This window comes from Halichoerus grypus, chromosome 5 (assembly GCF_964656455.1).
Source record: "Halichoerus grypus chromosome 5, mHalGry1.hap1.1, whole genome shotgun sequence".
NCBI classification, from domain to species: Eukaryota; Metazoa; Chordata; class Mammalia; order Carnivora; family Phocidae; genus Halichoerus; species Halichoerus grypus.
In genome coordinates, this window is record NC_135716.1 from 3986784 (window position 1) to 3999028 (window position 12245).

Sequence of the window (12245 nt, forward strand, 5' to 3'; positions counted from 1 at the left end):
GCTCCTTCCTAGTGGGTTTCCTGAACCGCTGGTGGCCAGCGCAGGCCTCTCCTCTGGTCTCAGCTGCTCCTCCCGGCCTTGCTCAGCGGGGTCCTCCGCCCGGGACAGGACACAGCTGGTCCGGGTCAGAGCCAGAGAAGCGAATTAGTTACAGCACGGGGTGCGTTGGGGTGGCAGTGCTGATGGGGTGCGAGGCCCCACCTGAGCATGGCCAACATCCTCAGCATCCCCAGCGTCCTTAGGCACGTTTTCCCCAGATTTCTGAAACAGCACCCCACGGGCCCCAGGAGACTGGCCACGGCATCCTTCTCGATGCGGGAAGCCCGTGGTTCTCTCAGCGAATGGCGGACCCCTGCTCCGCTCTGCTGTGTCCTCCCAGTGACGTGGGGAGTTCTGGGGCCCACGGACCCGCCCTGAGATGCTGGACTGCAGAAAGGAAGGAAACGGCTGCTTTCTGAGCACGGAAATTCTCCAGTTTGGTGGGCAGTCATTATGGGCGCCAGATCCTGGGGTGGCATGCCCGGCTGTCCCCGTTTGCCTGGCACCAAGGGCTTCCTGGATGCAGGACTTCCAGTGCCAACGCCAGGCTGAGCTGGGACCGTTGTCACCCTGTGCATGAGGACACAGCAGGTAGCAGGACAGGTGGGTCCTGCCCCTCTAGAGGGCCGCCCCCCTTCTCCCTGGGGAGCAAGCAGTCACAGCTCCGAGTAAGAGCCAGCGATCTGGGGGTCCAGGGGGAGGACTCACCTCAGACCAGGGCAGGGAAGGCCTGGCTGGGTCCTCTGCCCTCTCTCTGGTGCTCTCACCTACCCCAGGCCTCTGAGGCCAGGATCATCCTCCCAGCTTTGCAGATGAGGTGAAGGAGACTCAGGCTGGCAAAGGCCTCCCCCAGGATGAAGGGTAGAGGCCAGGTCAACACCCCAGCTCAGCTTCCTGCTTAGCCAGGGGCCCGTCCACCACCCCTGCCACCCTGGCCTGGCCTCAAGGCCACAAATCCCTGCTCCTTCTAGAGAGTGCCAAGGGAAGGTGACCCCCAGTAGCTGTGTACACAGCGTTGTCTCCCCTCCCCCTTGCGCGGGGTGGGGGCTGGGAGCAAGCAGAGCTGGATGAGCCAGAGGCCAGTCCTCAGCTGTCCTAGCAAGCAAGCGACGCGCACAATTCTCTGCAAGGAAAAAAAGAGCAGAGATGTAATGAGCCAGCCACCCTTCACTGATTTGCACATAATCGTATCTTTCCCTTAATGGAACCAGCCACCGAGGCGCCCTGACACCTGCTCTCTCCATTCTCCCCATTTGATTCAAGAGGTTTAGACCGTGCCTGGTCGCGTTCACCGTTCAGCAGACATGACCGAGGCCCGCTGTGCCCGCCGGTCCGTGCCAGCGCTCGGTGGAGGGCCCCCCGTCAGGGCCAGGTGGGAAGCACCCTGTCACACCCCTGTCGCCGCAGCCTCTCTGTCGTGTGGGACTGAGGCCTTCCTGCACGTCGGCACCTGTGCACTTCCGCGGTCCTGTCACCTTGGCTGCAGGTGCTAGCAGGTGTTGAGGGCCCCGTGGAGGATGCTGGAATGAATGAATGTTATCCAGTGATGGCCCCGTGGAGGCTCTGCCCCCTGAGGTGGGAGCGTGGGGCAGGTGGAGCGGGGCGGGGGCTCCCCACCTGGGGAGGCGGGGCTGCGGCGAGCGGCAGGCTGCCCTGGTGTCAGCCTCTCTTAGAGACACTTCTGTGCCAGTAGTTCTGTTCGCGACACCGGATCCTCAGGACGTGAGGCAGGAATTCAGACGGAGCTCAGTATAAAAACGTGCACAGTGGGGATATTTATATACTGAAAAAGTGGACACGACCTCACTGGGCTCGGGTGGGTAAATTACAGTTTATTCCTTTAATGGAATCCCCTGCAGCCTTTGAAAACATTCTCACAAAAATGTCAACATGTAGAACATGCTTCTGTTCTCATGGTCCCAGAGCGCCAGCCACCAAGCCACGGCGGTGAGGACACGTGGGGAAAGGGCTGGAAGTAGGGGGGAATTGTAGAAAATTAGTTTTATTTCTATGAACTTTCCAAATTTTCTATGAAGAAACAGAATATGGGGGGGGAGACTTGATCTCAGTCTTTCCTGGAAGAATGGACTTGGTGGGACACGTGGTGGGTGGTTCTGGACCTGCAGTCCCTCCCCCACCCGCACCCAGCTGCACACAGAGCCACCCCGCACGCTGCCTCCCGCCTCTGCCCACCCCGTTCCCCGTGTGCCCCCCCGTCCATGTCCACACGCACGCACGCTCCCACTCACACACTCACATGTACTCCCATGCACCTCCACACACATGTTCGCACACACGCACACTCCCACTTACACATGCTCATGCTCACACTCACATGCACACACTGACACACTCCCACTTACACACGTGCTCTCTCACTCTCATACACGCACACGCACGCATACACTCACACGTGCATCTCTCATACATGCACTCTCACCCCGTAACACGCACACACACACACTCACGCCCATCCCTGGCTTGGCTGCACAAGGTCAGCTGAAGAAACGCAAGCACTCTGAGGACAGCCCTTCCCCGCAGGGAGAGTTTTCCTCGCCCCCCTCCAAGGCAGGCCACCCCCCAACTTTCCTCCAGACCTGTGCCTCCAGGACCCCGAGAGGGGCCTCGGCCTCCTTGCATAGGCTCCAGGGCACCCCCAGTGGCCGGGCGGGAGGGTCTTCCCCGCGGTCACCTGGTGGCAGAAGCAGCAGCTGCGAGTCAGGGGGTGTCCCCGGTCGGCCTGGGGATGCGACAAGTAGAGGTCAGCCGAGGCAGGCTGGCGGGGCTTGGGGTTGGCCCCTTGCGGCTGCACAGCGAGTAGCGGGTGACGCAAAGTCATGACACAGCCTTGGGTCCCCTCCCTGACCTCCATGGTCGGGTCAGTGAGCCTGCGACCTCCTGCCTGGCCATGTCGGTGTGTAGGGCCTCCGTAAGAAGTGACCGCAGACCATGAGCTTCACAGAACAGGCATTTGCGCCCTCACGGGTCTGCAGGCTGGGTGTCAGCTGGGCCGTGCCCCCCACCAGAGGCTCCAGGGGAGGCTCCTTCCTGCTCTTCCAGCGTCTCGGCCTCCAATCTCTGCCTCCGTCTTCATGTGGCCTCTCCTCCAAGTCTGCTTCCCCTCATCTGCCTCTTCCGAGGATGCTTCTCATTCTCAAATCCCACCCATCCCTGCAGGCGGGCCCCCCAGACCTCCCCTCCCACCATCCTACGGGGACGTCCTGGGGGCTTGAGGGGAGTGGGAGTCCTAGCACAGCACTTTCCATTCTACCGACCCCCACCCCCATCTCCGCCACCCCTCTGCGCCCCCCATCCCCGCTCTGCTCCTCGGGTTCCAGACTTTTTCCCAGCTAGTATCCCATTACCTCTGTGGTGCCCCCAGGATGGCCCAGCCCTCCCTGGGGGACTCTGGGCAGGCCACTGTGCATGTGTGTGTGGTAGAGGCCCAGCCAGGTCCCAGGCTTACCACGGACAGCCCCTGCCACGTTCTTGCCCTCGGTTCTGAGGCTCTCTCCTGGTTTTCCTCTCCACTGTGGGCCGTGGCCACAGCTCAGCCCTTTCAGGCAGGAGCATGGGAGACCCCAGCTTACCCCGGGCCCTCCGGCATGGCACAGACCCTCTGGGGGCAGCTCTGGTGTCCACACCTGTCTTCTCCAGCCTGCACGTCGGGACAGCAGGGACTGGGCCACGCATCTGTGCCCAGCATCCAGCCTGCATGGAGGGGGCGGCTGCCGTGGTGTGGGAAGGAGTGAGGGAATGAATGAATGAATGAATGAATGGCAGACAGGTGCGCAAGGCCGGCTGGGCAGTGCCCTTGACAGTTCCGTGTCCTGTGTCCCTTGCAGACGTGCTGGTGGACGGACAGCCCTGTGACTGTGAGGCCGCGGCCTGCCGGGTGGGCGACCCCGTGTGTCTGGAGGTGCGGCTGACCAACCGGAGCCCGCGCAGCGTGGGGCCCTTCGCCCTCACCGTCGCGCCCTTCCAGGACCACCAGAACGGAGTGCACAACTACGACCTGCACGATGCCGTCTCCTTCGTGGGCTCCAGCACATTCTACCTGGACGCGGTGCGTGGCGGTCTGCGAGCCCCAGCGCAGCCCCCGTGGCCATTGTCCCTTTGTCCCCAGACCCCCGCCCCCGGGCGGTGGGCTTAGTGGGGAGCAAGCACAGACTCGTCTGTGCTGACCCTCGTTCATGCGACTCACCACAGGACCTCCCGAGTCCTGGCCGTGGTCCAGGATGGAGAGACCACCCCGAAGCTTGTTAAGGGGACAAGGCGGGTGGAGGAGGCCTAGGACAGCGTCAGACCTGCTGCCATCACCAGCCCCCGGCCCCGCTCAGTCAGTGCTCCCGGCCTGGTGGTGGCTGCCCGCGGCCCAGCGGGACCAGTGACATCCACACGGCACAGCGCCCACGGCCCATTCACCTGCTGAGATGACACCTCATGCCATCCACCCCCCAGCCTGCCTCAACCCCCACATGGCCCAGGGAGGGAAGTGCTGTGCCCAGAGAGGGGCAGCCACCCGCTTGGGGAGGCACAGCAGGGAAGCCCTGGAGGGGGCCCTCCCCTCCCCCGTTGCCCCCACGTCCAGGCAGGTCCAAGGGTCTCCTGGTGGCTTTGGGGCTCGGTCTGCTCTGGGCTGACCTCCGCCCCTCTTCTCACAGGTGCAGCCTGCGGGCCGGTCGGCCTGCCTGGGAGCCCTGCTCTTCCTCTACACGGGCGACTTCTTCCTCCACATCCGCTTCCACCAGGACAGTGCAAGCAAGGAGCTGCCGCCGTCCTGGTTCTGCCTGCCCAGCGTGCACGTGCGCGCCCTGGAGGCACAGGCCTGAGCCCTGCGGCCCTCCTCTGGGGCCCCGTTCCTGTGGGCGCGGGTGACCCGGCAGCCACGGGGGCCCGGCCTGGCCCCCACCTTCCCTCCGTCAGTCCCCACCCTTCCCCCCCCAACTCCTGTGAGTGCCCCAGACACGGCAGCCTCACCCCTTCCCGAACTGGCCAGCAGGGCCCTCTGCTGGAGCTTGGCACTAACCAGACCCCAGAGAGCAGCACCCATCCAGACCAGCCCCCCCGCCCCCCCACCGGGTCCCTGCACCTGTTGCTGTGACCTGGGGGTCACAGCCCAGCCAGGAGAAAGGAAAGGTGAGCGTGAGGGAGGGCCACGGCTCGGTGGGGCCGGGGGAACCTCTCCTGAGCCCCCTCAGACCTGGCCCTCCCCCACCCCCAGTGCTGGCTCTTCTCCTGAGGGCCCCGAGGCAGCCCAGGCAGGAGAGGTGGGTCTGTGCATCAAGCAGGTCCATCTGCCCCCACAGCAGGCAGACATCCAGGCCTCTGCCAGCTATCCCGGGCCCGGGGCTGTTCCCACAGCAGGCAGACCTCCAGGCCTCTGCCAGCTGTCCCGGGCCCGGGCTGTTTCCAGGCTGGGCTTGGGCTGCCATGGCCTGCGTGTGTCCGTGACAAGTTCTCCAATAAACGGCCCGCCTTGCTTCTCTGCTGGTCCACTGCGTCCGTGCATCTGCTTGCCCAGCGTGGTCAGGGGCCACCCCACCCAGCCCATCAGCCCCCGACTCAGGTAGGGATTCCCACGCACACGGGACAGCACACAGAAACCCCCCGTGACACGGCTGTGGCCAGCAGGGTTGGGCCCGTGTCTGTCTGTCCCTGTGACCCCAGCGCCCCCGTGCACACGCTCTTTGGGCCTGGCTCCCCAGCCCCGGTCAGAACCCTGACTCGAGCCCCACCCCCCAGTCCTCGGCCCCTCACGACGGCTCTGGCCATCTTGGCCTCCTGCTTTCTCTCATGAGATCCGTGCAACATCTGCCTCTCTCTTCCACCCCGCTCCAACACTCGGGAAGACGTTCGGGCGTGACAACGGGCGTAGGTTGGGCTGGGTGTCCCTGGCCTGACGGGACAGACCCTGTTGAGGCCACAGGGCGGGCTCTCCCCTCGGCCCTCCCCTCCTCCCTGCTCCCTGGGGGCCACCCGCCCACTGGTCCCTGCAGCAGCCACTGCGACCTGCAGCCCTCCGCGCGGGCAGGCTCCTGGCGCCTGTGTGCCCACAGCATCAGTGTGTCTGGCACACGCCGGTCCCGGGCAGGACTCTGGGCCTCCCCGTTTCCACAGGGCTGCCCAGGGCAGCAGGTACAGCTCTCGGGGACCGTCGCCAGGCTGTCGTGGGGCCTGGGTGATCCCCATGAAAGCTGCGGGCTCGGGGCAGGGGAGAACTTTCCGGGCCCCACCTCGCAAGCGGCTGCACAGTATCCGCTGGGGCGGCACCTCCCAGTGCCCGGCATGGCTGGGACACTCGGCCCCTGCTGTGCGTTCCCCAACTGCTCTGGGCCCGGGGGCACTGCCTTCCTCACAGGGGGGGAAACGGAGTCTCCAAGTGCCTGGAGCACATAGCAGGAGATGATGGAGGGGGATCAGAATCCCGCAGGGGTCCTCCCTGCTGCTGCAGCCTGTGTCCCCCAGGAGACCCCCGGGGGGGCGCCTGCTCCCACACTTCCCTCTAATGTGGGTGTGAGTCCAGGCCCAGGCCCCAGGGCTAAGCTGCCACCTGGGGTTTTGCAGGCTGCTTCCCTCTTCGAGGCTCCCACCGGAAGGGTGAGCAGGGCGGGAGTCCAGCCGGGGCCTGCAGGGCTGGGCCGCCCTGGGGAGGGGCACCTTATTCAGATGGCACCAAGCTTCCGTGGGAGCTGTGGTGGCCCGGCGCCCCCAGCTCCTTCAGACTCGCTGCTCACAGGCCGTGCTCCTCCCGGCGCTCCACCCTGAGCAGCCTCCCCTCTCTCCCAGCCGGGAGGAAGATACGGAGCGTCTCAGCAGAGGCCGGCCCAGGGAGGGTCTTGGTCTGAGTGTTTTGCTAGAACAGTGGGCTGTTCTAGCAAATTATCAAACCTGAGGAGGGGGTAATGGGAACCCCAATTTATAGCTGGTTGGTTAGAAGTACAGGTGGCCAGGACTTGCGAAGAGTGTCTTCAGGGGGGGCAGTTTTGTGGGACTGAGCCCTTCACCTAACTCCAGGTGGTTCACATCAGAACTGAGTTGACCTGTAGGACACCCAGCCAGGGTCCAAGTGGGGAATTGACTGGGGTAGGGACCCCACATTTGGCGTCAGAAGGCGTGGTGAGTATTGAGGACAGGTTCCCTCACTAAGCCAGGAAGGGAACAGGCCTTGGCCCCGGGACCCAGTGTCCAGGCTGCCATCCGTGGCCTCCTGCGGGGCAATCTGGGTGGGCGTGCTGTGGGTGATGTGCAGTGCCCTGGTGCCCATCATCAGCCACCCGAAGCTCGCAGCTCCATAAGGACAAGCCAGGGGGTCCACCGCGGCAGGGGCTGGGGACTTGTAGGAGAGATGGCCAAAGCCCTTCGCTCAGGCGTAGAAAACTCCTTCCAGGGCCATGTGACCATCTGTTTCTGGCTCCCCAGGACAGGGCCAGGTCTGACCTGTTCCCCATCCTGGGCGCTCATCCACAGAGATCAGATGGGCAAGCCCACTGCAGGAGGCCTTGTCCGGGGTCAAGTTCTGGCTCAGCCACTTCCTCAGCTCATCTCCTGGGGCATCGTGGCTGTTAGGATTAGATGAGGGGTCCTGCACTACCCTGCACATAGTAGGTGCTCACTAAATGGCCAGTTGGCCCCTTGGTCAGAGTCTGGGAATGTGCCTTGTGTCCCCAGGCAGCAGGAGGTCCCATTTGTGGTGTCCATTCTGCGCACCTGTGACAGGTGAGTCACCCTGACGGGTAGGGACCGTGTGAAGCTGTTCATCCTCAGCTTGTGTCCAGAGATACCTCCAGAAGGAAGCAAGTCCCTGGCTACTACTGCTGAGCTCTGGGGGCTGCTTGCTCAGTGCCAGGCAAACAGTAAGTAAAGTGGTACAAGGGAAGGACCTGGTCTTACTCTGGCCCAGCCCGAGGAAGGAGCCCAGGACCCTACCAGGCTTGACTGGGTTACGCAGAATGCCGTGCTGCAAGCTGGGAGAGTGGCACCTGCCCCAGCTGGCCCACTGAATGCCGCATAGCTGGTAAGTGGGCCCGTGGGCTGGTGCGCGGGCCCATCAGTGGGAGCCAGGGCACGGACCCCACAGTTGCAGTGGAGGTCTCTGGAGAAACTAAAGGGCTGGTTGGTTGGGTCTGTGGGCAGGAGGATCAAGGAAGGCTTCCCGGAAGAGGTGGCATGGGAGGGGGTGGGGGAGGAGGAAGGGATCTCTAGGAGTGCGGGAGGGCTGAATGAAGACCTGGAAGCAGGACAACAGGCGCTTGAGCCCCTGGAACACAGAGGGACCAGGCCATTCCTCTCAGCCACTGGGGACTCATGGGGCCTGTGCTCTGCTGGGCCGGGACCCAGGAAAATGTGATGGATGACCTTGGGGGGCCATGGGGGAGAGGGTTGGGCTCTGTTTGGGGTCAGATGGGGGAATGACTTTGGTCTTGCCGCAGTTCACCAGGGGAGAAGGTGGAGGAAGAGGGTTTGAGCAGAAGGAACAGCGTGTGCCAAGAGGCCTGGCACAGACCAGTGGGCAGATGCGTGTGGACAGTTAGTATGACAGAAAGTGCATGGCCCCAGGGCTGAGGGGGGCAGGGCCTGCCCAGGAGGCACGTGGGGGCCCCGGGGCAGGTGAAGTGCTCCCTGAGTCGAGCCCCTGGAGACCAGCAGAGAGGCCAGGCCAGGAGACAAGGGATTGGAGGCAGATGGCTGAGGAGGGAAAGCAGGGGGGTTGTGGCCGGGGGTGTTTACGGGCCTGGTGGGCCCAGGGGAGGGGGCCATCACCCACTGCCCGTGTCTCCTCATGGCCTCGCGGTCCACCCTGCAGTGCCAAGCATGTGCTCCAGCCACCCCCCCACCCCCACCACCGCCGGCCTCTTCTCAGTCTCCAAACCTGTTCTGCCTCGGGGCCTCAACTGTCCTCTCTGCCTGGATGGGTGCTCTGCCCACAGGCCTCACGTGGCCTCCTGCATCTCGGTCTCAGCTCCACATCGCCTCCCATGAGGGGCCTTTCCTGACCACCCAGCTCTCCATGGAGGAGATGGCCCAATCTGGAATGATCTCTATGCTCGCTCATGCATCGTGTGCTCTGTCCTCTGCCGAAATGTGAGGCCCTGGGAAGGTGGCTGGCAGGTGGAGGGCCCTGGGTGGGAATCGGCTACGAGCCATCCCCAGCCTGGGGGCAGTGCCCTGCGGAGTGGGCAGAGCACGAGGTTGGGAGCTCAAACACAGCTCCAGCTCTGCCTTGCTGTGTGACCATGGGCTGGCCCCTCCACTTCTCTGAGCCTTGATCTCTCTTCTGTAAAATGGAGATGATCATGCCCCCTCAGTGGGAGGTTAAGGGTTGTATCCAAAGGGCCTGGGACAGTGTGGGCATGTCTGGGTGCCCAGAAAACATTTGTGGAATGAAAGAATGAGCACAGCCATTCACTGGCTATCTTGGTTCTGCCCCCCTGTGAGATGTGTGGCCTTGGCAATGCCATGCTGCCTCCCTTGGCCTCAGTGTCCTGCTCTGTAAAATGGGATCGACCCCATTTCAGTCTCCAAATCCCATCACCCACGGATGGGATGGGAGCAGAAGACATGGGGCTCTTTCAAGGATCTCCTGGCCTCCTAGATGCTCTGTGTTGTCCAGATGGGACACGCTGAGGCAGGTGGGACCCCATGTTCCACCATGTGAAGAATGTCGAGCAAAGCCAGGACTAACTAACTAACTCCCCCCCCCACACACACATACACACAGTCAGTGAGGAGGCCACAGGAAGGGGAAGGGGGAGAGTTTGGGCACAGCGCTGGGCCTGGCTCAGCAGGGCCCTCAAGACAAGAAGACCCAAGGACCCCCACCCACCCAACGGAGAGGGGCAGCCTGGAAATCAGGAGAGAGGAAATAGGACAAAGCGCCCGCTCAGCCCCGCAGAAGGCAAGATGTATCTCACCGCAGCAGCCTTTGTTGAACAAAAAATTCAGAACAACCTAAATGACCATTAATGGGGACTGGACGAATCAACTGCGCTTCCGGAGACGAGGCCAGTCGGGCCACGCAGTACCTGCACAGCCAGTCTGGCCACCGTGGGTGCCGCTGACGCACGCAGCCGGCCCCACCCAGGCAAACAGCCTCCCCCCAAAAACTCTATGATTTCTGTGCATCAAAAGCTGTCTAGAAAAACACGTTTAAGAGGTGGAAGGAATACATGCCTCCCTTAGAATAGTGGCCTCCTTTGAGGTTGAAAGAGACTTTCAGAATGGGGTGCAGGTTGGGGCACTTTAGTCCCTTTGCCCTTGCTTCCCAAGTACATGGGGGAGGGGGAGGAGGAGAGAGAGAGGTGTGACAGAGACAGAGATGATGGAGAGCAGGATGGGGAGAGACGGTGGAGATACAAAGATGGAGGTGAGAGAGACGAGATGGAAGCCTAGGAAAGCTCATTCCGAAGAACAGTGTTTGACTCCGACTGGTGAGCATATTGGCGATTTCCATTCTTCTTTGACATTCTCTGTATTTTTGGTGTCCATAAAGAATCACTTTATAGCAGTTATCAGAGAAGATACTGAATGCAACAAGAGAGAAGTCTTGAAGGGCAGGGGACGATGTTGTCTCTTTGGAGGAGGGGATATTAGAAATAACCCAGGCACCCTGAGAAATGGCCCAGCCAGAGCCTGTGCTCCCATGCCCCCTACCCTTTCCACCATCTGAATGCCCCCACTGCCCTTGGCTCGGGGTGAACTGAGTCAGGCTACATGTACTGTAAGGAGTTGGAGCTTTGTCATGGGGTCAGCGTGAGCATGGGAAGGAAGCAGGAGTGCTGCTTGTTGGCATTCGCATGGCTGAGTCATTCCACTCACGGAGCTGTGTTACGTGTTAGCATTGGCCTAGGCAGGAACCCAGGAGCAGGTGTCTTGGTGAGGGCTGCATGTCCTGGTTCCTCCAGGTGCCCATGCCGTCAGCTCCTGAGCACTGCAGTCCTACAGCTGGGGGAATCTAGAGACCTCCTCCCTCCCAAGGGCCAGGAGAGGCTATGCCAGGAATAGGCTGTATCCTTTTCATTTCACCAGCTGAGCCGGGTCGGTTTTGCCCTCCTGACATTTGTTCCTTTTGGGCAGGACAGGCCTGCAATGGCCGCATAATCACCTAGTTGTCATGCTCTGTCATCCAAAATTCACCAAGCACAGCAAAGATCCCTAGGAAGATGCCTGAGGAGCTGAACCCCACCAGCTCAGCCTTTTGTCAACTCTGACCTCAGACAAGTCATTTAAATTAAGCCTCTTTGTGCCCTCAACATTCCTACACATGATAGCAACTCCCCAATAAATCCTGGTTTCCTTCTCTACCCTTCTCATTGCCTTTCTTTGTTCTACCAGGTACATGTCCAGCCATGTGCCTGGCAATCCACCATTCTAGGAAGCTTGACACCTAACGTCTCTGTTCCCCATTAGCCCACTATGTGGGTTTATTAGGTAACATGAAATAATATAAGACAGATCTTTCTAAGACACATGCTCAAATGAGAAATGGATGGCCTGACAAAGGAGTGAGCTCTGTAACTTGTCACAATGAGCTCTTTGTATTCAAGCAAAGGCTGGATTTGTGGATGGTTTCAAAAGACCATCCCTGCCAGCCCAGAAAGCACTGTCATTATGATGCTTTACAAGGCAGCCTGGTCCCAGGAAGCTGAGAAGAGAGTGTGTGCATGTGGTCACCTGGCTTCTGGGGCTTCTGAACAATGTCTTAAGGGCTTAAGACAAATAAAAAATAAGAACAAAAAGAGGTTATCAACATGATGGGTTAGGGGCCCAGACTAAGACTCTTCCTAAAAACAATGAAAAAATAATGGTAATTATACAAAAAACACATTTGTGAGTGCATCTCTTAGCTGGCAGGAAAGTGAAAGATACGCAGCCCAATACCTGTATGTAGGCAAAATCCAGAGAGGCAAGTGATGCACTGATGCCAACTTTCACTTTGAGAGTTTTTTTTGTCAAAGCAGGTACATCAGTTTTTGCCATCTTACAAAGGAGGAAGACAAATCTCTGAGCCCATCAGGTGGGGATTCTAATAGGAGACTGCTCCTCATTAATTTGGGAGCCCAAAGGATTAAATTCTTAGTAAAAGATAAACTGAAAATACCCCCTACCCTACTCAGAGAGTAGAAATAAAACTTCCCTATCTCCACCCTTTGATTCCCACCCAAACTGGCCCTCCCATGAATCTGCAGTCCCAAGTCACACTCCCT

The 12245-nt window shown here is 60.6% G+C and overlaps 1 protein-coding gene across 10 annotated transcripts in view; it reads left to right on the top strand.

The window, feature by feature from the left end:
- Nucleotides 1-5527, top strand: part of TRAPPC9 (trafficking protein particle complex subunit 9) — a 582880-nt gene extending 577353 nt beyond the window's left edge. For all 10 annotated transcript variants that reach the window (XM_078071955.1, XM_078071953.1, XM_078071956.1 and 7 more), the window contains 2 exons: nt 3885-4105; nt 4704-5527. In XM_078071955.1, coding sequence (XP_077928081.1) covers nt 3885-4105; nt 4704-4871 — 389 coding nt within the window. In that variant the 3' untranslated portion in view covers nt 4872-5527. The remainder of the gene's footprint in view (nt 1-3884; nt 4106-4703) is intronic.
- Nucleotides 5528-12245: the final 6718 nt, after the last annotated feature.